This window comes from Sorex araneus, chromosome 4, assembly GCF_027595985.1.
Source record: "Sorex araneus isolate mSorAra2 chromosome 4, mSorAra2.pri, whole genome shotgun sequence".
NCBI classification, from domain to species: domain Eukaryota; kingdom Metazoa; phylum Chordata; class Mammalia; order Eulipotyphla; family Soricidae; genus Sorex; species Sorex araneus.
The window spans coordinates 219,769,647-219,796,697 of NC_073305.1; the positions used below are offsets into that span (position 1 = coordinate 219,769,647).

Sequence of the window (27,051 nt, forward strand, 5' to 3'; positions counted from 1 at the left end):
TTTTTTTTCCAATAGAAACAAAACTTTCGGAGGAGCTGTAAGGAATAAAGACGCCGTATTGGGGCTAAGAGGCCGCCAGGACATTTGCCTGCAATTCTATCCGTGCACCAACTTCCGGGGCTCCGTCAGCTGTATTCCAGAGCCTTCCACGGCCTTTGCAATTCTGAGAAGACAAGACAGGCACACCAAGGGGGACTGAGCAAACGGGGAGGAGAGAAGATCGAGTCCCACCTACTTCCCCACCCATTTCGGCCAAAGATTCTCAACTTCCACAAAAACAGACTCATAACGACTGTGCGCTATGAACACAGACAGGTGCGTGGAAGGAGCTGATGTCTCGAATCTAAAACACAGCGCGAGGGAGACCCTCTGAGTCTGTCTCGCCGACTCTTCCCCGCGCTCATTCTTGTTTCCTGCCCAGGAGAGAGCAGCAGACCCTGTTTTCCTACATGGATATGACGGAGGACTCGTTTTCCTGAAGCAGGAGCAGCTCTTAAACAGAGATATCAGCCACAGGGAGAGTGTCTTTATTTACAGAGTAGAAGGCAACAGCAGAACCACCGCATTAGAAGGGAAGGAGAGCAAAGAACGGGAAGCCCTCCAACCTCACAGCATCCGCGCGAGCCCGCTAATTCATATCTCCTTAAACAGCATGCATCCAGCTGTTCCCATTTAAAGCCTGCCATTTTTTTTTGAATGCTGAACTAAAAAATCGGAATTAAATATGTAAATAGAATACTTGAGCACAGGGCAAGAAGGTAGTAACCATCTTTTTGTTGTGATTTGACAAATTCAGTTAATACAAACATAGAAGGAGGGAGGAAGGGAGGGAGGGGGAGGGAGGGAGGGAAGAAGGGAGGAAGGGAGGAAGGAAGGAAGGAAGGAAGGAAGGAAGGAAGGAAGGAAGGAAGGAAGGAAGGAAGAGAGGGAGGGAGGGAGGGAGGGAGGGAGGAAGGAAGGAAGGAAGGAAGGAAGGAAGGAAGGAAGGAAGGAAGGAAGGAAGGAAGGAAGGGAGGGAGGGAGGGAGGGAAGGAGGAAGGAAGGGAGGGAGGGAGGGAGGGAGGGAGGGAGGGAGGGAGGGAGGGAGGGAGGGAGGAGACAAATCAGCCGGAAAGAGACAAACCGGAACAGAGGGCCGCAGTGTGCTTTGTGAATGAATGACAGGGAAAGCTGGGAGCATGTTTTCAGCACCTGGGACAGGGTCTGGGACTGGCTCTACCCCGAGCTGTGAAGGCACCACCCCCCCTTCCCCCTGCCCCAGGAGCAAACCAAGATTCTCAGTGCAATCAGCAGCGTCACTCAGCACCTGGGAGCAAAGGGTGTGTGTGGGAGCCCATCCCTCCTCTCTGTAAGGGGTGAGCCGGAACACAGTTATTCTCACGTCGCTGCAGTTGGCACCCCATCCCCATGGCACTCATTTTCCTCCTGCTAAAAACAAAACAAAACAGGAAGCCCAACACGTGTAAACAGGTGACATTCTGGGCTTCTCACCTGGGTCAGCCAGGACCCGCCGTCTGAGGAGTCACTGTGCCTGTCAGGTAAGCCCGGCTCTGAGGAGTCACTGTGCCTGTCAGGTAAGCCCGGCTCTGAGGAGTCACTGTGCTTGTCAGGTAAGCCCGGCTCTGCGGAACCTCTCTTACCCCAGGACTGCATGTGTCCGGACCCCTCTTCTGGGCCGGGCAGGGCTGGAAGAAGCGGCCTGCCCGTCAGAGGACCCAGAGCTGGTCCCCCACGGGGCAGAAACCCCATATCAATATTTCACGACTGCAGGCGGAAGTGGAGTTCGAGTCTCTCCCAAGGCAAACGTCTGTGGGGAAGGTAAGGAAACTCGGGCGGGTGGGCATAAGACCGGGCGCGGATGGAGCAGGGGCTATCAGGGAGGTCACAGGGCCAGCACGGCTGAGCATCCCCCACCGAGAGATTTCCTGCCACCCGCAAAGGCCAGTTCCAGCGCAGGGCGCCCCTGGCAGAGTGCAGGGAGGAAGGCCACGCAAAGAGGCACCCCTAGGTACACGCCACCACGACGGGCACCAGGGCCCCGCTCGGCTGCCCAGGACGCAAGTGGACTTCCGCTTCTCCCAGACTGCCCTTCCCTGGGAGCGGCCAAGCCCCGCCAGGGACATGCCGGGATCACCGAGACCGGACTCGGGTTAATGAGCTGCCCAGTCCACATGCTCCGGCCCGCGGCCACACTGTCCCGGGCGCCCGTGGCCTCTCCCGCAGACGTGAGGAAGGCATTTTGGCTGAGCGCTCAGGTTAAACCGCTATTGTTTTAGTGGTCTGGGGAGTGACGTGGTGGAATGAAGCACTCTAGCTTACTACTCCAGCGCTTTGATTTTAATGTCCTCGGGTGGGGGGCGGGGGGCAGAGAATGAGACAATAACGGGGCAGGGGGCATATCTGTCAGGAAAGTCAAGTCCACGGAAATCCCTCTCGTGAAAAACACACGTCGCTCCAACACGCAGCCCCGCAATGACAAATAAGTAGGCACTCGTGAGAGCAGAAGCAAAACAAAGCAAACGGCCCCGCAGAAACCCCCCCCCCTGCTCAGGCGGCCGCTCTCGGACGCGAACCGAAGCCCCCTCGGAGCTACAAGTGCCGTGGGCTCCTCTCCTGACCCAGCCGGCGACCCCAGACCTCCGCTTTTTCTTCAGGAATTCTCCACCACAGTGTTTTGAGAAAAGAGAAAACCCAGCAATCACCCAACCCCCTTCACACACACACACACACACACACACACACACACACACACAGCATGCATTTGTTTGTTTCCCTTTTTTCGCAACTGAAAAATCAAATCGCAGCTTCATGCTAATGAGGCAGGGGCTGCCTGGACCCCCACGGGAAACACACATGTCCTATAACTAAGCAAGGTTATACCGCCACAAGCCTGATCTCCAAATACCAACCGCGAAAGCTCTGGGCTGCAATGCTTATCAGCGCGCCGGTCAATTTATTAATCGGAGAGACAGAGAGAGCGAGAGAGGCAGAGAGAGGCAGAGAGAGACAGAGAGAAACTACCTACCCACAGATACATCATCATCTTGAAAGAGAGATCAAGAGCTGTGTGCAGCAAACAGAGACCTCCTGACTTCACCGGGAGTATCTGGAAGGAAAACTCAAACCAGTGGGTAGACAATCTTGCCTTTTTCTGCCACGTCCCGGGGCTCCTGCTCCTCTCCTTACCGGCAGGGAGTGCTTGTTTGTGAGTTTATGAGGATTGCATTCCTTCAGTGCTGTGTCTGGTGTGACTTGCTCCAGGCTCGCTCTCTCTCTCCCTCTCTCTCCCTCCCTCCCTCCCTCCCTCTCTCCCTCTCTCTCTCCCTCTCTCTCTCTCCCTCTCTCACTCAGTCTTGCCTTTCCTCTCTTTCTTAGCAAGGCTGGCTTAGGTAACCAGTTCTTGGTGTGGCTTAACGATCAAATCCGGGACACACGGGAGGCAGCACGCGGCTGTGGCCGGGAGCCGCCGTGCTGGTCGCCACGGTGGCGGGTTAAACAGGCGGGGGGCGCCCCTCCACCTCCCGACGACGGCGGCAGCAGCGGGGCCGCGGGAGCTCCACGCAAGTCCACACGGGTGGGATTTACCGGAAGGCGGCGAATCCTCTGCAGGCGAGCACATCAGCGGCTGCTGACACGGTTTCCCCCTCTTAACTCAGAGTGCGGGAGAGCGCGAGCCAGCGAAAGAGAGGGGGTGGGGGTGGCGGGGACGCGAGGGGGAAAAGCATGTGCAGCAACCTGGCCTCGCCCCTATCTCTTTAAATGGACCCAGATCAAAGCCGCGGAGTCCGGCCAAGGCCTCCCGGGCGCCCTGCTCTTAGCACACTTCTGTGCAGCCATCTACCGACTCCCGCGTGTCACTGCGGGCGCCTGCCGCCTGCCTGCCGGAGGGGCCCGGAGCTGCCACCACCGCTGCTGTGCGGGGCCGCACAGCCAGGCTGAGGACCTGGAGTGGGAAGGGAGGGAAGGGGGCAGGCTGGGGGGGAGGGGAGGGACGCGGGGTCCCGGTGGCAATTCAGCAAATCGAAAGCAAAGCCAGACCCCAGCGAGTCAGCAAATGGAAAGCCTCAAGAAGGCGCAAAGGCACAAACGGAGGCGACACAGGCCCTCGTGGGGAGACCAGACTTGGCGTGCGTGTGTGTGTGTGTGTGTGTGTGTGTGTGTCTGTGTGTGTTTGTGTGTGTCTGTGTGTGTCTGTGGGTTCCCCACCTCCTCTGCAGCCTGCAGACCTGGGAAATTTTGCAGTCTGCATAAAACTTGATCATGACGACAGGTTCTCCTGACCAAAAAAAAAAAAGAAATGAAAAGAAAAGAAAAAAAAATCCAAGGGGCTTGGAGAAGCAGCAAAGATTTCCTGAAATTATCCCCATGTTTGTTTTTCGTTTTGTTTGGGTTTGTTGTTTTTTTTTCCCCTGGCCTGAATCAATTCCCCTTTATTAGTTGTTCTTTTTAATCCATTTTAAATTGTATACTTTATCTTGAAAATCATCTCTACCACTGAAATCCATCGTGAGCAAGAGGCCGGGGAACGCAATTTGCCCGGCATATTAATTGATGCGGTGCTCAATTATTGATGGATGGATAAAGGAGGAATTAATATTAAAGTACATCATGTACACGAGGGCCTGTGCCGGCACGTGGGCCGGAGTCTGACCGTCCGTTACGTGTTTACACATCCCACGGGGGAGCTGCCTGGCTAAGCCCCCCGCCCATGACAGTGCCCCTCAGACCTCACACAGGGACAACGTGGCTTAAATCACTCAAGCGTGTCGGCTGAACAGTGACGCCCTCTGCGGCCCCGGCGGGGGGAGGCACCTGTTGGAGAGGCCCCCGGGTAGGGTCTGGAGGGACGGTGCGGTGGGCCGGGTGCCTGCCTGGCACTCGGCTAGCCGGGGTTCAATCCTCAGCACCCCAGATGGCTCCCGGAGCCCCGCCAGGCGCGAGTCCTGAGCATGGGGGAGTGCGGGCCCCAGGTAAGGAGAAAACCAAGCCAGGCTCAGGGGGTCCCACGGAGTGCAGAGCCCGGCCAGGTGGCTGAGACGGCGGCGGAGGAGAGAGGCTGAGAGTGGCTGTCAGAGGGGGCGAGAGCGGCAGCACAGACGGTCCAGCCTCCCCCGGCCCCCACAGGCCCCACCTCCGGGCCTCGGCCAGGCTCCGGGCCCAGCCAACAGGCCCAGGGGCGGGTGACGCACACTCAGGGATGGACGGGATGGGGAGGCGCGGGTGGGGGTCCGTAAGTGCCCAGCCACAACACCTGAGGGACGCCCCGAAAGGTGGGTTGCGACTTAGGGGAGAGTCTGGGGCCTGCAGTGTCATTCTTGTTATTATTATTATTATTGAATCACCAGTAAGATACAGTTACAAGCTCTCATGTTTGAGTTTCAGCCGTACAATGATCAAACACCCGTCCCTCCACCCATGCACATTCCCCACCACCAATGTCCCCAGTATACCCCCCTTTCCAGCCCTCCCCCTGCCTCTATGGCAGACAATCGCCCCCATACTCTCTCTCTACTTTTGGGCATTATGGTTTGCAAGACAGACACTGAGAGGCCATCATGTTTGGTCCTTTATCTACCTTCAGCACACATCTCCCTTCCTGATAGATCCCTCCAACCATCACTGACTTAGTGACCCCTTCTCTTGTGTGTGTATCTGAGGACCACCGCCGAGAAGGCAATCCCAGCTGCCTTCTCCCCCAGCTCATGAGGCAGGCTTCCAGCTATGGGGCAATCTCCCTGGCCCTTGGGTCTACTGTCCTTGGGTGTCCATCTCACAGTATGTTATTTTATATTCCACAAATGAGTGCAGCCCTTCTCTGTCTGTCCCTCTCTTTCCGACTCACTCCACTTAGCGTGATGCTCAGTGGGTGTCATTCTAGAGGACTTTAGGAGATTGGGGGTCCCTGTCCCTGGCATTTGCGAGGACGGAGATCACACCCTGTGCCTCGAGTCTCCCTCTGTGTTGAGGAAACGCTCCTTGCTGGTGGAGAAACAGCGGGCCAGCCACGAACCACTCTGTTATTTAACTTTTCTTTAAAAAAAAAAAAGTGGGGTGATAGCACAGTGGGTAGGGGTTTGCCTTGCATGCGGCTGACCCGGGTTCAATTCCCAGATTCCCATAGGGTTCCCCAAGCACCACCAGGAGTGATTCCCAAGTGCAGAGCCAGGAGTAACTCCTGAGCATTGCCGGGTGTGACCCAAAAATAAAAAAAAAAAAGTGGGGGGTCCCCACCTGCCAGGAACCAATGCCTGGGAACCAATATGTCAGTCCAACCTGACCTGTAACTAAGGAACAACCGCTTCTCGGGGAAAATATCAAAGTACCTTTTGAAGGTTGCAGAACAATGCCCAGAGTAACTGCCACCGGGGCCCACAGCCAGTTTCATTAAACTTTTGCATTCTTTGCTGTTCCCCCTTCTGCCCAGTTCCTCAGATAACCAACTATAAGAAACAAGTTTAAGAGAAATAAATGGGAGCTTGCCCCCATCCTTTTGTGTCTGTCTGTGTCTGTCTCCTTCTTCTTGTGTCTCTCTCCTTTTCACTCGCGCACCCTTTCCCAGCCACCCACGTTGACCAAGTCCCGCGGGACGGGACACACGCCCCGTGGTGTTCCAGACTTTTCTCCTGACTCTGTGCTCAGGCATCACTCCTAGCAGTATCCGGGGAAACTGGGCTGGGCCTTGGGTGGGGGGCGCTTGCCTGATCCCCCTGACCCTTCCCTACTTTTAACTGCATCTTCCTGGTTGTTTGGGACCATGTCTGGCACTGGACAGGAGCTGCCCCTGGCTCCAGGGCCACCTTGGGGGTGCTCGGGGAAGGACAGGGTGGCGGGCCCCGACCCAGCCCTGCAGCCCGCGGAGCCGGTACTCAGCCCCCTCCTGGGACCGTGACTTCAACTGGGACATCAGCCCTTAGGGTCCACGCCCCCCCCAGGGCCCCTGGTCTCTCCCTCCCCTGTGGGGACTCGGCTGCAGGAAGGGGCGTGGGTGGCAGGCGAGTGGACAGCAGTGGACAGCGGCGGGCACGGGCCTCTCTGGGGCCAACACGTTCTTGTTTGGGTTCTACCAGGGGTTTCACCAGCCATGCTTGGGGTCTGAGGGCCACCACGAGAGACACAGGGCCCCGCCGTGTGGCCCCTGGGCAGCGCTGCAGCCTCGGGGGGCGGGAGGGGCGGCAGTCACACTGGGCGCGTGCTCCAGCCCTCTGAGCCGGCTCCCTGGGGCCGGGGGTGGGGGGCGCTCGTGTGTTGGTGTTGTTGGTGTGTCCGTGTAACTCAGACACCAATATTGAGAGATCTGACTTCAACATGGAATATTTGGAAGGCTTGAGACACGCTGGGCGGTCCAGCGGGGCTGGTCAGCACTTTCCCGGGCTGGGGCAGGGCGAAGGAAGAGCCAAGGATGACCACGGGGGGTAGGGGGTAGTCGATGCTGCCAGGGCCTGGGGCTGAGTCAGAGGACAGGACATGAAGGATGGGGGGTGGAGCTTTAAGTGGGGACCCTCGTCCGGCTGGACCTGGGCTGGAGGACTCGCTCTGGACTGCAAAGACAGAGCCGGCGGGAAGGTTCATAGTTCAGGTGGACTCCTATTTATTTTCTCCTGCATGGCCCCTAATCTGTGTTAGAGGAGAGGTATGTTCTGGGGTGGCCAGGGGAGAGGGGAGGGGAGGAGAGTGGAGAGGGGAGGGGAGGGGAGAGGAGAGGAGGGGATGGGAGGGGAGAGAGGAGAGGAGGGGGGGAAAGGGAACAGGAGGAGGTGGGAGAAGAGAGGAGGGGGAGGGAGAGAAGAGTGGAGAGGGGAAGGGAGAGCTGGGTAGAGAGGAGGGGAGGGGGGGAAGGGAACAGGAGGAGGTGGGAGAAGAGAGGAGGGGAGGGAGAGAAGGGGAGGGGAGGGGGAAAGTAAAGGGGAAGAGAGGGAGCAGCAGAAAGGGGCAGACAGTCGGGTGAGTGGGCGAAGAGATCATTTCACTTGATCACTGGAGAGCACTTTCGGCGAGCACTGGAGGCCTCTTGGTCTCTAGCCTTTGCACTCAGCCTGCAGAAATCTGTCTTCGCCTTCCCAGTTGCCTGGTCTCTGAAGTCAGTCGAACCCCACCCGGAGTTCGAGCTCCTGCAGGTTCCTACTGCGCCCCCCTGAGTGGAAGAGCGGGTGTCTGAGGGCTGAGGGGTCTCCAAGTCGGGGGTCCCGGGCGCGTGTGCTCCCACTCGCCCTCCCCTCTTCAGGGGGAAGCGCTGTCTGACGCTACCGTATGTGCCCTCCACGGCTTTTCTCCCCTCCTCCACCTCTTCGACTCCCACCCACTCCTTGGCACACACAGAATCGGAAACTAGGGGCGAGGCTCCCTTCCTCTCACTCGAGCCCCCGTCAGGCCCGGTACAACGCGGCCCCACCTGCTCGCTCAGCTGCTGCCTCCTCCCCACATCGCCCCCCACCCCCTGCCCCGACGACACTCGACAGTCCCGCACGCACGACCGCTGGGTCAAAGCCCCCGGGGAAGAGATGACTTAGGGAGGCCAAGAGAGGGGCGCACGGTGGAGAGGAAACCCCCAGAGACCCCACGTTGGGCAGACACCTCTGAGTGCCCCAGGAAGCTGGCCACCCAGTGCCTTGGGACTGGCTAGCACCGAAGCATCGAGAGTGCAAAGCGATCCTTGCCGCGGGCGAGAGAGAAGCAAGTGGACACTCGGCCCAAGGAAAGCAAAGCAGATGCTGCTCTGGACTGCTGCCAGCTGCTGGTCCAGGGCCCACCCTCAGCTGGTGACCTGGGATCCACCCTCAGCTGATGGTCTGGGACCCACCCTCAGCTGATGGTCCAGGATCCACCCTCAGCTGGTGACCCGGGATCCACCCTCAGCTGATGGTCCAGGATCCACCCTCAGCTGGTGGTCCGGGATCCACCCTCAGCTGGTGACCCAGGATCCACCCTCAGCTGGTGGTCCGGGATCCACCCTCAGCTGCTGGTCTGGGATCCACCCTCAGCTGGTGGTCTGGGATCCACCCTCAGCTGCTGGTCTGGGATCTACCCTCAGCCGATGGTCCGGGATCCACCCTCAGCTGATGGTCTGGGATCCACCCTCAGCTGCCGGTCCAGGATCCACCCTCAGTACCTTTTTGGCCACACAATTTGCAACTTACAGGTATTTGCACACACCTGGGGGAAATAATAAAAAGTAAGAGCTACAAGATGGCTCGAGGGGAATCGTGTGCCTAACAAGTGACTAACAACCATAATAAAATGAAAGGGGTGGGTCAGTGAGGAGAGGGGACGGGGCGGGCCTGGGGGAGCTCTGGGTGGCGGTAGCAAGGACCCTAGGCAGATGGGGGTGAAGCGACAGCCTGAAATTCTTCTCCCTGGGGAAGCCTGAGGATAAATCCATTTATCAAAGAACTAAATGCCAAAATTATCAAAGAAATAAGTGCCAAAGAGGGGGTAGGGCAGGGGAGGGGGGGTTGAGGGGAAATGAAACCGATTCAAGTGAAAGGTTCGCTCCTTCCTGAGTCGGAAGGAACTGAGCGATCTCGCGGGCTCGAAGAGAGCAGGCACAGGAACATGGGAGGTAGAGGCGCAGCCGGGGTTTGGCGCTGAGCAGAGACCCCGGGACGGCCCCGCCGTCTCTCTCTCTGCTCTCCGTGCAGCCTCTTCAGCGGTGCTTGCCCCGTGGGCCGTCCAGCCACGCCCTCTCTCCCTCTCCCTCACCCACCCCCCTTTGCTGCACCCCAGCAGTGGGGTCACTGCAAGGAAAGAGGGTCGTGCCTCCAACCCTCCCGGCCAGCCGCCTCCCACACACCGAGCTGGGTTTGCTCCACCCGCGCTCCTCCGGGCCCCGAGGCTGGCCAGGCGGGAGAGGACCCTCAGCACGGCCGCCCCCTCTGGGGAGGCGGCCAATCATCTCTGTGCTTGAGATTCTGTTCATAACCAAATTGATTCTCCAATCAATTCCTCCAACCTTGTTCCTTGAAATGAGCAGAATGACATTTTCTATTTACTGCCACCCCAAAATAAAATTTCCTTTGAAATCATTTTAATAACAAAGCAAATATACTCGAATATTCAATCCCAAACCAATTTCCTCTCCCCCTCCCGCACCCCGAGCCGTGACCCGGCTGGAAGGCTGAGCGGCTTCCCCGGAGCTGGCTTGAGAGGCTTACAGAGCTCAGGGGCAAATAGATACTATTTTCAAAGAATCAATCCCGTTATCAGTGATCGGATCAGCACCAACATTAATCGATGGCCTAAACCCCACCCTGACCAAGCGGCTGTGTCCGCTCTGCTCTTCCGGCCACGCCCCAGAAATCAGAGTCGCTGTGATCTCTTAGATAACACGGACGATCTCGATGAAAGAGCAGGGGACTGACACAAGAAACCCAACTTCTTGGGGCTGGAGCGACAGCACAGCGGGGAGGGCGTTTGCCTAGCATGCAGCCAACCCGGGTTCGATTCCCAGCATCCCATATTGTTCCCCAGCACCACCAGGAGTGATTCCTAAGTGCAGAGCCGGGAGGAACCCCTGAGCATCACTGGGTGTGACCCAAAAAGCAAAAAAAAAAAAAAAAAAAGAAAAAGAAAAGTAAAAAGAAACCCAACTTCCATCAGTGCTGGGGCATTTAGGGTGCTTTAGTGGTACCTACTGACCACGCCCAGTCTGGCTGCCCTAAGAGCCCCCCCAGACTTCTGCGTCCACTGAGTGTGGTCCCTCCCCAGGGCCTCTGAGCGCCCATGGGGGCAGTTTCCACCATGTGCGTGCGAGGGAGCCGTTCTCGGTTCACACCGTCCTTCTTCCCGTCGGTGGAAGATGCTCCCGCAAGCTGGATGCTCCTCTCAGTGCGAGAGCCTGGCGGGCTCCTACAGGGCCTGCCCCCTCCGGGGAGGGGCCCCATGGCTTTGTGACTGTGTGGGGGACCCCCGTCCCCCAGCACCTCCAACCATCCAGGCCGACAAGGCCAAGATCATCGGCGTCATTTTCTCCGGTGATCAGCCACGGAGTATTTAAGACGACGGATAAGGCGGATAAGGAAACTCGGCACTCGGGACACAGAGTAGGGGTGACGTGTAGGACTCAGGAGCTTCTGACCCGCCGGACCCCCGACCCACGGGCGTGGGCCATTTCCCTCCACACACTCTCTCTAAAGCCTGCGTCTCCCTGGGAGCAGCCAATGCCCCTGGCCGCTGTCGCAGGATTCTCGCTGTGCCCCACGGGTGAACATCAGGCGGCCACGCTCTGTCTCTCAAGAAGGTGGCTGTCGGGGGCCAGAGCCCTGGTACAGCCTGCAGAGTGTTTGTTTGCCTTGCATGCCGCCGACCCAGGTTTGATTCCCGGCATCCCATAGGGTCCCCCGAGCACTGCCAGGAGTGATTCCTGAGTGCAGAGCCACGAGGAAGCCCTGAGCATCGCCGGGTGGGACCCAAAAGAGCAAAAAAGAAAAAGAAAGAAAAGAAGGTGTCGCCAGGGCCAGCAACTGCAGAGTGAAGGTGGGACCAGCTGTCCATGAGGTGGGGGGCGGGTGTCCTAGTTGGGGGGAGCCTGGGGGAGGGAGGGGATGTGCCCGCAGGGCCCTGAGGACACCAGCAGGGGGAGGACTTGGTCCAGAGCACCCCGGCCCCTGCTGCTGGACGGAGGCCTGGGGGCACGCGGGGAGCAGGGGAAGGTGCTGCGGGCCACCTGCTGCGACAAACAAGGTGGCCAGGACGGGCGTGACCGCGAGGGCGGCACCTAGCGGGAAGCAGCCAGGCAGGGCGCACTTGGCCCGCTGGAGCTGGACGTGGCGGCCAGGGTCCCAGTGCCAGATGCCGAGGGAGCACCCCCGGGTGTGTGGGGGGAGGGGCAGAGACGGCAACGCACGGAGGGGCTGCGGGCACCAGCGCCCAGAGAGTCTGGACAGCCGGGGGGACAAAGGGCTGCGAACATGACGGCAAAGACGCCAGAGACACAAACACACGTTTCCCGGGGGCTGGCCCCGAGGACTCGGCTCAGCACCGACCTGGGCTTCGGCCGGGCTGGGAGTAAGGCAGCCCTGGCAGGGGAGGCCGCGCTGGGGAGGGGAGCCTCCCGCCCACCTGCGTCCACGAGCTGCTGAGGGCCCTGGCACGGCGTGTCCAGCCCACAGGACACTCTCAGCCACCGACACGAGCCCCAGGGACCCCGGGATGAGATGGGACCCGAGGACCTATTTTCTGTATTTCCTTGGTTCTTGCTTTGGGATTAAAGTAGAAAATATGATACAGGATGGTGGGAGGTGGTGTGTGTGTGTGTGTGTGTGTGTGTGTGTGTGTGTGTGTGAGTGTGAGTGTGAGTGTGTGTGTGAGTGTGAGTGTGTGTGAGTGTGTGTGAGTGTGTGTGTGTGAGTGTGTGTGAGTGTGTGTGAGTGTGAGTGTGTGTGTGTATATGTGTGTGAACCAGGGCATAAGTGTGGTGGCAACTGCACCCCTGGCAAGCACCGTATAGGTCCCGGGTCACTGGTGCAGTCAGGCCAGCGCTGGCCCTCCGGCCACAGAGCAGGGCCAGACTGCGTCTCTGCGCCCACACAGGGGTCCTCCATGCTGCAGTCTCCCACCAGCGCCCACAGCCAGCCTGTTGTATTGATTTTAGGGCCCGAGGGCATGGGCCACAGGAATACACAGCGCATAGTCCGCACGCTACAACCCCAGGCTCCATCCCCAGCACCGCATGGCATGGTCCCTCCCGCCCCCACACTCTCTGCCACAGAATCAGCATCTAAACATCGTGGAGCCCAAAATCCAAAATAAAAATCAAAATAAGAAAGTGCACGCATCCTAAGCATGTGGTCACACACACACTCACACACACACGCACACACACATGCACATGCACACACACACACACACACACACGCACACATACCGCTCCAGACCCGCCGCCTGGGTGACCCGACCCCACACACCCTATCCGCGTCCCCCCGCCCAGCGGGCCGGCTTTTATTTCCCCTCTTATCTCCCTGGCCCTGTCTCCTTGGGATGCAAACAGCGTTTATGAGGCACTTACTCACGGTGGCATTTTATTTTTCCTTATATAGAGTTAGAGAAACAGATGTGACACGGCCCCTATATTCTCCGAGAATTTACAGCCTAGGGCTGGACGGAGGAAGGACTGGGCAAGTCCTTCCGGGCCCAGCGCCGGGGACGCGGTGTCCACTGGTGGGGCCATGGACGCCACACGGCAGCTGGCCACGCTGAGGGAGGGAGGGGCCCCGCCGGCCTCCCTGGAACATGCCCTGATCGCCCGCGCCAGCCCTGCTCGCTCGCGCCCTCCAGGGCCAGGCTGAGCCCCCTGCTTGGGGCCCGGCCTCAGCTGTGGGCAGGCGGCCCCTGGCCTCAGTGCCGGTCGGGAGGGTCAGGGAGCCGATGCAGCCCCTCCTCTGCCAGCTGTGCCGCTGCCCCGGGGCCTCTGTGCCAAGGGCCAGGCGTGCAGGCGGGGACGGACACCAGCGCTGGACAGCTGTGAGCAGGGGGCAGTGCCCCCCTCGGCCCCCGCTGAGTGTGGGCCAGAGCACAGATGCCTCGACCCCCGAGCTGGGGAGGGGGCAGTGATGGCCGCCCCCCGCTGGGCACACCGGGAGGGTCAGTGTCGCCGGGTCCCCTCCTCTGTCTTCACGGGCCTCGGCGCCTGCACGAGGAGAGGCCCAGATCCCGCTTTGACCTGTCCCCGGGGGTTGGGGTCACTCTTTCTCCTCCCCCCCACATGACCTAGTGACTCCTAGTGGCCACGTGGTGCTGCTGACACCCCGAGGTGGCCTGTGTCTCCTCTCAGACCGCCCAGAGCTGATTCCCCCGGGGGCGAGGATGCAAAGCACCAGGGGCCAGGGAGCTCCCCAGGGGGCCGCCAGCCCCAGGCAGGGTCCCTAGAGTGGAAACTGAGGCAGAAGTTGGCACAGATGTACAGAGGGGAGAAGCCCACCCATCACAGACTGACCGGTGTCCCCCAAAGCACACGAGGGTTCCCGTTGCCCAGCGGCTCTGAGTGGGCCTCACCGCGGCACGGGGCCTTTGTGGGGTCCAACTTGGGCACGGGAACGTGGACACAGGGAGAGAGTGACGCGAGTCGAGTTGCTCGAGCGGGCACCAGTAACGTCTCCATTGTGAAGACTCATATCCGTGGCCAGGGAAAACAGGGGCCAGGAAGAGAGGTCAGTGGTTGGGACTGACCACAGGTGTGGGCGGGGCAGAGGGCAGGTAAGGCAGAAGAGAGACCAGTGTGACAGTAAGCTGGGAGTGGTCTCACCAGACGAGAACTGGAGGCTAACAGTAGGTAAGGGATATTCTTGATAAACTTTCAGTATCAATATTGCAAACCACATGCCCAAAGGGAGAGAGAGAGGGGGGGGGCAGGCCCAGGGGGTGGGGTGAGGGGTGATGGGAGGGACCCTGGGGACACTGGTGCTGGGAAATATACACTGGTGGGGGGATGAGTGTTGGAGCACTGTATGACGGAGACCTAATCATGAGCAGCTTTGCAAGGGTCTCTCGGACAGTGAGCCAATAAAAAGGTAAAAGCACTGTATCACTGTCGTCCCATTGTCCATTGATTTGCTCAAGTGGGCGCCAGTCACGTCTCCATTGTGAGACTTGTTGTGACTGTTTTGGGCATATCGAATACACCACGGGGAGCTTGCCAGGCTCTGCCGTGCGGGTGAGATACTCTCAGTAGCTTGCCGGGCTCTCCGAGAGGAACGGAGGAATTGAACCCGGGTCAGCCGCGTGCCAGGCAAACGCCCTACCCACTGTGCTATAGAAAGGAAGGAAGGAAGGAAGGAAGGAAGGAAGGAAGAAAGAAAGAAAGAAAGAAAGAAAGAAAGAAAGAAAGAAAGAAAGAAAGAAAGAAAGAAAGAAAGAAAGAAAGAAAGAAAGAAAGAAAGAGATAGAAAGAAGAAAGAGAGAAAGAAAGAGAGAGAGAAACAACTCCTGCCGGGGGTTAAGGGTTGAGGGGACCCTACGGGATGCCGAGGGTCAAGCCTAGGTGGGCCGCATGCCAGGCAAACGCCCTCCCCGCTCTGCTATTGCTCCGGTTCCACACGAGCACAGCGGGGAGGGCGTTCACCTGGCACGCAGCCAACCACTTTGGTCCCCTGAGCACGGCCAGGAGGAATTCCTGAGAGCAGACCCAGGAGAAAGCCCTGAGCACTGCCAGGTGTGGCCCCCAAAGAAAACCGAAGACAAAAAAAGGAAAAAAGAACCAGCCCTGGCCACCAACGTCCACACTCTGAGGGTGTGGACGCAGGAGCAGAGCCGTGTGGCCTCAGCCAGGTGCGTCCTGGGGTGTCCGGATCCCCCAGGCCCTCGCGTGGCTCAGGGGTGGGGGGTGAGTAGCCAAGGTGAGGCCCAGGGGGGCAACAGGCCACGCAGAGCCCCGCCTTCACCCACTCCCCACTTCACGCCTCGAGCAGACACTCCGCCATCCTGAGCACCCGCCAGTTCCTTCACGGGGGGGCAAAGTAGCGACTGGACGGGGAGAAATTGTTGCAGCCGGAAGCACACGTCCCAAGTACTTTTATGTTCAGTCCTCACTGAAGTGCTGTTCCCCGGAAAGCTGTGAGGAGGCCAGGCTGAATCCAACTAATACCCGCACAACCTCGCGACGTTCCGATGCCGCCCTCCCAGGAGATGGATCTCACGAACATCGGAGTGTCACGAATGCAGGAAGATGCCACTAATCCGAGGTGAATTACAGCAAGGAGACAGACAGGTCCTGAGTGTCTGCCGGGGACCCCAGAGCGCACCCGGCCCTCGGACTAATACGGTGACAGGTTGCAAATACTCTCATTCCGACACCCCGTCTCCCCATTAGCCGGTGTTTATGATGTTACAAACGGCTCCGTTCGTCACCGATTAGTTAATCTTTGAGACTCGGCGCCCTTGATGCTTGCTAATAAATGCAGGGCCTTTGCCGCCGACACCAGCCTAAAACCCCCAGGTTGGCATCCGGAAGCAAATTCATCATGTACAACTCATTGGGGTTTGGAAGACGGCATTTATTTTGGTCGGCTAGGCACGGAGAGCACCCTTGTCTTTGGGTGCTGCTCTGTGGCTGCTCTGCCCCCCCAACGACGTCAAGGGCCCCTCCCCTCACAGTCGGGACAAGGGTGAGTGGAGGGTTGGCTGGCGGCTTCCCCTGAGATGTGCTTGCTCAGGGCAACGAACCCCTCACTCCGTCCCCCCCAGATCTGACACTCCACGGGGGCTGCACAATTTCCATTGGAAAACTCAGAGGTATATCAGGAGAGGCAGAGTCTCTTGCCCGAACACCTGGCTGTCTTCCCCGGGGCCCCTCGGAGGGGATGGGCTCCAGCTTCCCTCCCCACCCCGAGCAGAGCTCCCGGCAGCCGAAGACCACTGGAACCTAGCTACAGCCATGCTCGAGGCCCCTCTCCACATGTTCGGACAGGCCTCACACATGAATGTACTGACAGAGGAACCCAGGTGTGTGTAATCCCATCAACGGCCAACATCCAGAGAGAGACTTAAGAGCAAGCTCTCAGAAGCACTATCTTTAGCCTACTTCTCCCTCTGGGAGAAACTGGCAATCTTCTGAGAGTTTCCTGCCCACATGGGACAGCCTTGCAAGCTTCCCATGGTGTATCCATATGCAAAATCCAGTAACAAGCTGGATCCCATTCCCCTGACCCTGAAGGAGCCTCCAGTGCGACATTGCTGGGAGGGCCGAGTTGAGAGAGACTTCTAAGATCTCAGGGAAAGGATGAATTGAGAGGTTACTGAGCCCGCCCGAGAAATCGGTGATTAATGGAATTTTGTGATCTTGATCGTGATCAGGAGAGGCCTGTGCAAGGTGAAGCCCTGTGGGGTCTTTGCCTCCAAACGACCCTGTGCCAAAAGCCAGCTGGAAGCTTTGCTGGCCACGTATCCCCAGGGACCTCCCGAAACCGAGGAGAGAAATCTGTCAGACGAGCTGAAGGCAGCCCTGAAGTCAGTTCTTTGGTCTCAGAGTGCAAAACGGCAGTCCATCACTGTCCCGCCCCGGGCACCAGAGTGTCCGTGTCCAGGGAGGGACGAGGAGAGCGTGTCCCCACCAAGTGCACCAACAGTGACAATGACTGTTCGGGGGTTTCTTCGTCTCTGTTTGGGTCACACCCGGCGATGCTCAGGGGTTCCTCCTGGCTGTGCACTCAGAAACCACACCTGCTGGGGCTCGGGGGACCCTATGGGATGCCAGGGATTGAACCCAGGTGGGCCATGCACAAGGCAAACGCCCTACCCAGTGGACTATGCTGCGGTTCCACATAACTGTTTTGTAGGTGCCTGGAATGATCTTTCGAACGGCCTGAGCGCTCTCTGTTCCATCAGCCTGTTCTCTGTTCCGAGACATCCGCCGTGGGCAGGAGGTCACGGGGCTAGTGCGCTGGAAGGGCGGACAGTTGAGTTTGGTTTTGTGAATTTAAGCGCTTGAAAACGGCCTACGTTTCCACACTCCCCAAATGAAATTTTGAACTTCATTTCTTTTTCCTAGGGCTGTGCTACCCTACGTTGCCTTCCCCGATTGTTAACGGAGACTAGGGGAGACGGAATTTTCCTTTCCCCTTTTAACTCTCTTCAAAGAAAGAAGAAGCAGTGGAAACCAGCACGGACAGGAGAAGTGCCGAGCGGGAGAAACAGCCACGCGAGTGCCGTCTCGACAGAGCCGACGCTTCCGCCCCGACGCTGTGTCCACCCAGGAACGCAGCCTCCCCACACGCGGCCTTCCAGCTTTGGTTTTTAAAAAATTCCTCTTTCCAAGAGAATCCCCAAATCTGAACATCTGTATGAAATTTCTAGATTTAAAAAATATATATTGGAAAATTTTCTTCCCCTTCCCCCCCCCCCGCATAACTTGTGCTCAAAGTGTGTCCCACGGTGGTGTCAGGGAATAAAGGTCCCACTTCACAACCTTCTTCCGGGTTCTTTCCGACAACCTACGGGTGCTTCAGTCAACAGCAACGATCACAGCATCACATCAGTTCACTAGAGCCAGCAACTGCTAGAATGGAAAGATTCCGGTCAGCACTCACTTCTCGGGACACGTTTCGCTGTCTGTGAGCCTAGGGGACGCTACGGGGGGTCCTCCCTGTATGAGCAAGGCCCCGGGGGCTGCTCTCAGTCAGCAGAACAGAACCACCGGTCCTGAGATCAACCCACACGACCTCTTGGTCAGCAGAGAGGCTGTCCCAGGCTCCCTCCCCACCGCGAGATTCCCTCTGCTCTTTCCTCCCTAATTCTTCCTTTTTTGTTATCCCTTGGGTTTTTCCTTGGCTGTCCATGAGCCGTGCATCATCCTCTTTCAGCTCCCGCCATTCCCAACCTGGAACTTCACCTGCTGGCAAAGATGAGATGTTGCAGAGAAGGCGAAGAACAGACCACCCAGTGGGGCGAATTACCTCTGTGCCCCCCGGCCATGGTGATGCTCCTTTTTAATATTCCTGAATGTGGGATTTTTCTTCTACTTGGACAGCGGGTATTTGCTTATATTCTTGATGAAGATGTCGATTGTTTTGCCGACGTGGAAAACTTCGGGGCATTAATTCTTCAAATGTTAACATATTGCATTTTCTGCCTCTCTCCTCCATTTGGAACTCTAATTGTGTGTATTTGAATGCTTGTTATTTCCCACAGATCATTGCAGCTTTGTTCAATTATTTTCGATATGTGTCTTCTCTTCTCCAGCTCTATTTTTCAATTCTATCACCAGGGGACTGATTTCTATATTTAAGATTTTCTAGTCTTCTGTTTGAATTTCAGATACGATATATCTCAGTTCCAGAATCTCAATGTGCCTCTTGTTTATTTCTCTCTCGAGGTTTCCTATCGTGATCACTGGGTCCAGCGTTTCCGTTACATCCTTCAATACATACAACAGTTACTTTTGGACGACTTATTAATTGAAAAATTGGAGTGATGTTCTCATATCTTCCTGCTATTTTACCCAATTAGAGGTCGTCAAAAATACAAGAGCCAAATAATAAAGATTTCAGGTTCGGTGGATAAGCCGATCTCTGTTGCTACAATTCAACTCAGCCAAAGAAATACAATAGCCACAGGCAACACGCAAACAGTCGAGAATGACTCGTGAAACTTTATTCAAAAAAACAGGTGGTCAGACCACGGAGGAGCTGGTCAGACCCTGTTCTAAATCATGGTTCAGAAATTTCTCTTCTACAAGCAGCAGACAGTTTTTAGTGTAAGGCAGAGTTGTCAGTTGACTCATTTTGGACTAAATCGTGTTTTCTTCCTTCAGACAAGAGTTGAGCTTGATTCTGGAAGCACTTAAATAATTGGCGTATGCACTTAGACATATCAAGCTAATTTTGATCATTTTGGGGAGCCAGTCAACTTCAGAAAAAGCCACAGACCGAAGGACCCAGCCTTGTTACAGGACCGGATTGGCTAAGCTTTCAAAAACGAGGTTTAGACCTTGCCAATGTTATACAGTGCTATTATATATAGTATATACAATGTATATGCATATTAGCTTTGTTAAATACTTGAAAGACGATCTTAGATCAGAGTCGGACCTTTCTCTGTAGCCTGGAGGAGTGATGAGTCTCCTCCAGGGAGCTCAGAGACCCAAAACACTTCGCTGCCTACCCACACATTGGCATTTGCAGGGCCCGTACTCACTTCTGCTCCTGTGTTTGCAAGCTGACCGGAGGGCAAGGCATGTTCCTTGTTTCTTCGATGTCGGTAGATATCAAGGTCTGATCGTTTGATTTCTGTAGGGGCCAAACCCCGAACCTCTCTTAGGTCGAACACTTGAGGGAAGCATCAGAGACACTTAACCTTATGCGGAACCCAGGGTGGCTGAGCCTCGAGGGGACCCACATGCTCCACACTCGGGGGGGGGGGGGGTCTACACTCTCCGGGAGCTCGCCCGGTGGCCTCGAGGGATATGGTACGTACGCTGCTCTGAAAGGCAAATACAGCCAAAGAAAATAGGACAGGTCTCTCCGGCACAGCTGCGGGCACTGAGGAGTCTCCAAACTCTGAGCTGAGTGCTTGCTGCTCCCTGGTTCACACACAGACACACACAGACACACACAGACACACACACACATACAGACACACACAGACACACACAGACACACACACACACAGACACACACACACACACACACACACACACCCCTACCAACCCACAAAGCCTCACCAGCCTTGCTGTTTCCTCACTTGAATTGGCTCTTGAGAAAATTCTGCTCCCAAGGGCTGTGCTCCCCAATTCCAGGAACATAAAGGGAGTTGGCCAGGCGTTCACATATTTCGGAGCATGGAACATAAAAGCAGGTTAATCCAACCCTCTTAGGCACGACCCCGCGTCTCTCGGAAAGCCGTGGGCCCACTCAGATCCCTCTAACCCGCCTTGGGCTGAAGCACGGCAGGCCCTAGGAGCAACGGGATGAAGGGTCGCTAAGCCCGGACACGCGACACCGCGGAAACGGCCAGAGAGATGCGAGTCTTTGGCCTGCCAGGGGCTGACGCTCGCACCAGTGAGCCCAGCTGCCGGGGGCTTGCCTGGTCTCCTGGCAAACTCTCGGGCCTCGGGCGTCCCTGCTTCCTCTCCAGGTGACGCCCTCCCTGCCTACAGGCAGCGGCCAACTAGGAATGACCTCAGAGGAACCAGACACGCACAGCCACGGACACGTGCAACTCCCAGAGGGGCTGAGGGGGCCACTCTGCCGGCTCCACGCGCCTCTGATCGCTGGGAGTTAACTGCAGGGGGAGGGGTGGGGGAGGGAGGCGCCCGCGCTGCCAAACCTCTGTGCTCGGCCCAGGCTTCCCTCTGGAAGACAGTGACGTGTCACGAAAGAGCAGCAGAAGGAAGGGGGGCACAGAAGAGTAACCAGAGAGAGGCCGGCTGCGGAGGGACAGGCGAGGCCCGCCTCCCTGCTGGGGAGAGGGAGGGTGGGACTCGGGGGCAGAGAGAGCACTGGAGATGGCAGAGGGAGTCCCGAGCAGAGCAAGGGAGGGGGACGGCCAGGACTGGGGCTGCCTGCTACCCGCAGGGGCTACTCCGGGATCGGCCCTCGCAGCCAGGGGGCGCTCTGGAAGATGGTGTGAGGCAGTGGGCGGTGACCGAGAGGCCACACCCGGAGGCGTGGGCAGAATGTCCTGCATACACACCCGGATGTTACTGTTGCTCAATGGTGCATCTTGCCCAGGACGAGCAATTAAGGAAAATGGATATATCAATAAATACATGGATTTACCAATCAATAAGAAATAAATGGATATGTCAATCTATAAAATAAAATGGGTAATAGCAGCTGAGAGACTCCAGGGTCAGAGGTCGGCACGCCGGCCCCACGCTGGGTATGCTCTTCCCGGACGAGCCTCACCCATGAAGGAACCGACAGAGGAACCTGTCGGGACCCGTGCGGGACCCGTGCGGGACCCGTGGCTGAGATCTCCAAGCCTGCTCGGATAGGGACTGGGCCTCCTCCACCCAGATCCCCAGTTTTCTAGTAGCTCGGCATTCACACCCACAAACTTCCCCCACCCCACCCTGGCGCCACGTAATCTCATCAACGGCCAGACCCAGAGGCTATAAAACAAAGTTTCCAGAAGAGAGCGACGCAATTTTTCCTGGAGTGCACAGCCGCATTTGCGGCTGAGTGACCTCTTTAGTTTTATTTCCCCCCGCATGGCAGATCCTGGCAAGCTACTGTGACATATTTGATATGCCAAAAATAGTAACAAAAAATGTGCTCTTCATGTTCCTAGAGCAAGCAGACACCATCGGGTGACACTGGTATGCAACAGGGACAAATGAAGACGTTACTGGCGCCCACTCTAGCAAACTGATAAACAACGGGATGACAGTGACGTTTTGCTTTGTGTTTTAGGTTCAGGGGTTTGGGGGAGGGGCGAGGTGGAGGGGTTGGGCCTCACCTGGAGGTCCTCAGGGTTTACTCCTGGCTCTGCCCTCGAGGGTCACTCCTGGTGGAACCCAGGGGGCCACAGGTGGTGCCAGAGACGGAACCCAGGGCTTGGTGAAAAGCAAGCACCTTCCTGATGCACCATCTCTCCGGCCCAGAATAATGTTCCTTATTTCTGCCTCAGTGGCCAGTGAAACTTTTCTCTTAGGTTCTTTGGCCTGTAGGTGTAAGGAATGAAGTTTGAGGCACCCTGGTCGACCATTCGGAGTTACCTCCCCCGGGGAACGAGGAGGCCCGGGTGCCCGTCCTTTGAAAGTTTCATTGCCTCATTGTTGGCCGGTTGACTTGAAGTCACCAAGGGCATGAAGTGTGCGAGGCACACAAACAGTCAAATCAAACTCGCATCACCAGCAGACGTCACGTGAGCACTGGAGAGCACGCACGGAAGAGTGAACAGGTGATCCTAGAGGCGTCTGGGACCAGACGTGGCTGAGGAGGGCGCTCTAGGCCTTGCCCTCTCTCCCATACACCCCCGACCCTTCCTGCTTGCTCTCTGTATGGGGGGGGGGCATCTGGGAGCTGGATGAACAGCCCCTCCCCTCATCCAGGGGTCACTGCCCTGGAAGCATAAAAGAGAGGGACCCTCCTCGGAGCCCAGAACCCAGGCACTCAAGGGCCAAACACAAGAGCTTCCGCCCACTGGGGACAGCGCTGGGATGAGGAGAGGCAGCCCTGAGCGAGCACTGGAGCCCTGAGCTGGGGTCTGACCTCCGGATGGGAGGCGACGGGACAATGGGATTTTGCAGATGGGATTAAGATTCGGGGGTCTTAAAGGAGGGAGATTATCCTGGATGAGCTGGTGGGCCGGTCATCACAGGAAGTTGAAAACCAGAGAAATAGCCGGAGAGAAGTGAGGAAAGGAGAGGTGGGGGCAAGTTGGCCCAGGAGAGGGTCTCACAGGAGGAGGACGAGGAGGAAAAAGGGGGAGTAGGAGAAGGAGGAGGAGGAGGGGGAGGAAGGAGGAAGAGAAGGAAAGGAGGAGGAGAAGGGGAGGAGATGGAGGGAGAGAGGGAAGAGGAGGAGGAGGAGGGAGGAAGAGGAGGGGGAGAAGGAGGAGGGGGAGGAAGAAGGGGAGGAATGGGGAGGAGGAAGAAGGGAGGAGGAGGAGAAGGGGAGGAAAAGGAGGAGGAGAAGGAAGGGGAGGGGGAGGAGAAGGAGGAGGAGGAGGATGAGGAGGGCCCAAGGACTGACCCACAAAGATGGGGCCTCACCCCCAGGGCCCGCCTCACCCCAGACTCCACAAAGACGCAGCCCTTCTTCTCCTTCTCCTTCTCTCCCCTTCTCCTCCTTCTCCTTCTTTCCTTCTTCTTCTCCTCCTTCTCCTTCTCTTTCTCCTCTCCTTCCCCTTCTCCTCCTCCTTCTCTCCTTCTCCTTCTCTTTCTCCTTCTCCTTCTTCTTTTATCCTTCTCCTTCTCCTCCTTCTCCTTTTCCTTCTTTCTCCTTCTCCTCCTTCTCCTTCTCTCCTCCTTCTCCTTTTCCTTCTCTCCTTCCCCATCCCCTTCTCCTCCTCCTCCTCCTCCTCCTCCTCCTCCTCTTCTCTTCCTCTCCTTCTCTCCTCTTCTCCTCCTCTCCTTCTCTCCTTCTCCACCCCAGCACTGGTGGGACCCGAGCTCAGCCCCTCCCGTAGGTGAGACTTCTCTCCACTTCCCACGGCCCGGACACCGAGTCTCAGGTTATGAAACTGGCCTGAGCTCCACTGCCAGCTGCCTGTTGGCTGCCAGCGTTGGCTCATCTCACCTCTGCCCTTCCCTGCTCGGGGGCACCCACAGAGACCCTCCCTGGCACTCACTGCCCCCTGCCCACAATCGCTAGGTTCCAACTGTCCCCACGAGTGCCAGCAGCTGTGGACACGCCCATGAGTTCCGCTTTCTTTGTAATGACAGAAGCCGGGGGACTCCCAAATGCTGGGGGGGGGGGGGCTGGGGCCACCGTGGCCATGCTCAGCCATGCGGGTGGGAATTCCAGGGCCACCCCTGGAGCACTGCCCTGGCCCTGAGATGCTGGGTGCCAGCCCCCCGCCCCCCGCACGGTGTTTGGGGGCTCCCAAGGCTGCATCTGGTGGCACTCGGCATGGGGCTGTGTCGAGGTTGAACTCACGTCCCGGCCCTCGCAAAGCCTGTGCTCCTGAGCACTGCATAACGGAGCTCCCGCTGCTCGCCAAGGCAGGAGGGGAGACGCGTGTGCAGTCACCACCTCCGGCCTGCACCGCGAGAGCCTCCTGCCCCCGTCCGGCCACGCTGAAGCGGCCGTGCCAATCCAGCCGGGCACCAGGGAGGCATTTGCAGGAACGAGGCGAGAGCTGGCTTTTAGCAAACCTTTCGCCAAAGTCCTGGCTCTGCAATTCTCCGAGTTTAGCATATTTCCCTGGTGTCACAGTAAGGATTCTTTGATCACAGGCGAAAGGAAGAGGCTCTCACTTCAGCAGAAAAAGAGATTCCCCGGAAGGCTGTGAGGTCGCTCGGGGGAGGGCAGGAGCGGCAGCTGAGACGTGAAGGGACCGGGGGCGGCGGAGGGTCTGGCCCGAGGAGCCGGCATCTGTCTTAGCAGTCGGCTGTACCAACCGCTGTGCTAAAGCGGCTCCAGCCTGCATCCTCCTTTCTCCTGGTCTGCATCACTCTAGGCGGCATCTGCTATGATGGTTCAAATATCCTCCCCCCCCGCCGCCACCCCCCAACCCCCGCAATCCAATCCCGGTCTAGAAAATTCTTGTATTGATTTCCTGATCCCCACTGCGATGGTGTTATGAGGTGGGACGTCGGGGGGTGGATCAGAGCTGGAGGCTCTTGAACGGGGTCCGGCAGCTGGTCGCCAGGACCACAGGCTCCCACTACGGTGACCCGCCTCCCACAGGGGACATCGGTGCTGCAGGGCCACCGCCCGGCTGGTATTTTTTTCTGCAGCAGGAAGGACTAAGGCAGCGTGTGACCCTCGGGAGGGGATCCAAGGGACCCCAATGCCCCCCCCCCGGCTTGATTTGCTGTTTCTCCAAGCCCCAAAGCAGGGGCGCTAGAGACTATTGATGGGGGCCTGGCTCCTGCGGGGCGGGGACGTTGGCTGGCCGGGCACAGATCACCCGAGCCTGTGGCAGCCTCCACGGGCCGCTCAGAGTCCCGCTCTCAGCTGCGGGCAGGGCAGGAGGCTGCGCTGTCTCCAGGGCACTCAGAGTCGCAGCCGCAGAAGCCTCTTCTCTCCGCCTCTTACCTCAGTCCCCTTCTCTACCGAGCCTTTTCTTTTCCTTTCTTTCTTTTTTTTTCTTTCCGGAGTGGTATTTAGATCTCAGCGGAACAGAGCGGGAAGACAAGCCCTTGCTGAGACATCCGTCACAGAAATGAGGAGCAGCTATGACAAATTGAAATGCCAGCATTATTAGTGGTTTTGCTGGAAGCTGTTTGATACCAATTTAAAGATAAAACAAGAAATGGGACAGATTTGCCCTCCGAAGGGGGAAGGAAGACGGGGGATAATGGGCTAAAATTAAAGCCAGGGGAAGGGAGAGGGAACTTCGAGGCCAAGTGTCCCAGATGACAGAAGTCTGGAGGCCTCCCTGGAGCAGGTGTTGACATGTCTGAGAGAAGGGGCCTGAGCCGGGGAGAACGCTCGGGCAGGGGACTTCCGGGTTCCACACTCGGGTTCCGCCTCCCTGGGCTGTTGAGAAATTCAGCTCTGGAGCAGCCTGGCTGGTTTGCGCTCTTCTCTGCTCCACACTCATCAGTAAGTGGCCCTCCCCAAACTGGGGAGCACTCGAGGTTGAGAAGAGAGGGTGGAGGCTACATGGTCTTAGAAAGACAACTTCCTGTGGCTGGAGCGGTAGCAAACAGGGAGGGCGTTTGCCTTGCATGCGGCTGACCCGGGTTCGATTCCCAGCATCCATATGGTCCCCTGAGCACCTCCAGGAGTAATTCCTGAGTGCAGAGCCAGGAGGAACCCCTGAGCATCGCTGGGTGTGACCCAAAAACGAAAAAAAAAAGGAAGACAACTTCCATGTTAAATTTTTTAAGCATTCATGCATTTCTCCGTTGAGTGGGGAAGCTGGCCCGGGAGGTTTTCTCACAGTCGGATTTTCAGCAGTTTTTAAGAGTGAAGATCTAATTACTTTGGGATGAACTCCCTCTGCTCGGGGCCCGGCGTTACATAAGGTGGACGCCAGAATCTACCACTGGGTGTATGTGCCCACGAAGACAAAGGGACCTGCTAAGGAGAGGGGGGCCATGGATGGTGGGGATCAAGGCCTGTACCCCAAAGTTCATCTCTGCAGGTCCCAAGCCTCAGTGCCTCTGTCACCTCCTGAGTCTAATCACCAAAGTCTGACATGAGCTGAAATCGGAGGTGTCAGTTACGCAGGGCAGTGTCCATGCGCCCAGAGATCTAGAACAATCAATCCCGTATCTCATAAGAAAAGAGGGTGTTCTTGGAATAGCTAGATAATAATGCTAGATAATAAGCTCGAGGGGTGTGCGGGAACAGTCTCCTCACTGAGGCATCACAGAAACGGCTTGCTGGGGTATCATTACAAAAAGGATGAAGTCACTCTTCCCCCTCTGTTCTGCTAGAGTTCTAAGTCACTGGGTCTGGAACACAATCGTAATCACAGTTTTTATTCTGGGTTCCAAACCCTCACACCACCCATCCAGATTTTAGGAGCCATCTCTTTGGGGAATAGGGGAAAGCAGATAGAGGGAAATCTTTTAAATCCAGGTATCATTTTAAAAGAGCTACAGAAGGGGGCTGGAGTGATAGAGTGGGTAGGACATTTGCCTTGCATGCGGTCAACCCATAGATCCCAGTATCCTATATGGTCCCCCGAGCACAGGCAGGAGTAATTCCTGAGTGCAGAGCCCAGAATAACCCCTGTGCATCGCTGGGTGTGACCCAAAAAGCAAAAAACAAAAACAAAAACAAAAAAAAAACGAGCTACAGAGAAATTTTATTTATTTTTTATTTTTTTATGTTTTGCTTTTTGGGTCACACCCGGCGATGCACAGGGGTTACTCCTGGCTCTGCACTCAGGAATTACTCCTGGCGGTGCTCAGGGGACCATATGGGATGCTGGGATTTGAACCCGGGTCAGCCGCGTGCAAGGCAAACGCCCTACCCGCTGTGCTATCTCTCCAGCCCCCTA

General features: G+C 57.2%; 1 protein-coding gene across 20 annotated transcripts in view; it reads right to left on the reverse strand.

The window, feature by feature from the left end:
• RBFOX1 (RNA binding fox-1 homolog 1) overlaps positions 1-27,051 on the reverse strand; it is a 1,316,266-nt gene that overhangs the window by 492,881 nt on the left and 796,334 nt on the right. Inside the window, exon 1 of one of the 20 annotated variants that reach the window (XM_055136058.1) lies at positions 3,026-3,058. The exons of the other annotated variants lie outside the window; for them this stretch is intronic. Coding sequence (XP_054992033.1) covers positions 3,026-3,043 — 18 coding nt within the window. The 5' untranslated portion in view covers positions 3,044-3,058. Of the gene's footprint in view, positions 1-3,025; positions 3,059-27,051 lie in introns of those variants that run through there. 20 annotated transcript variants of the gene reach the window in all.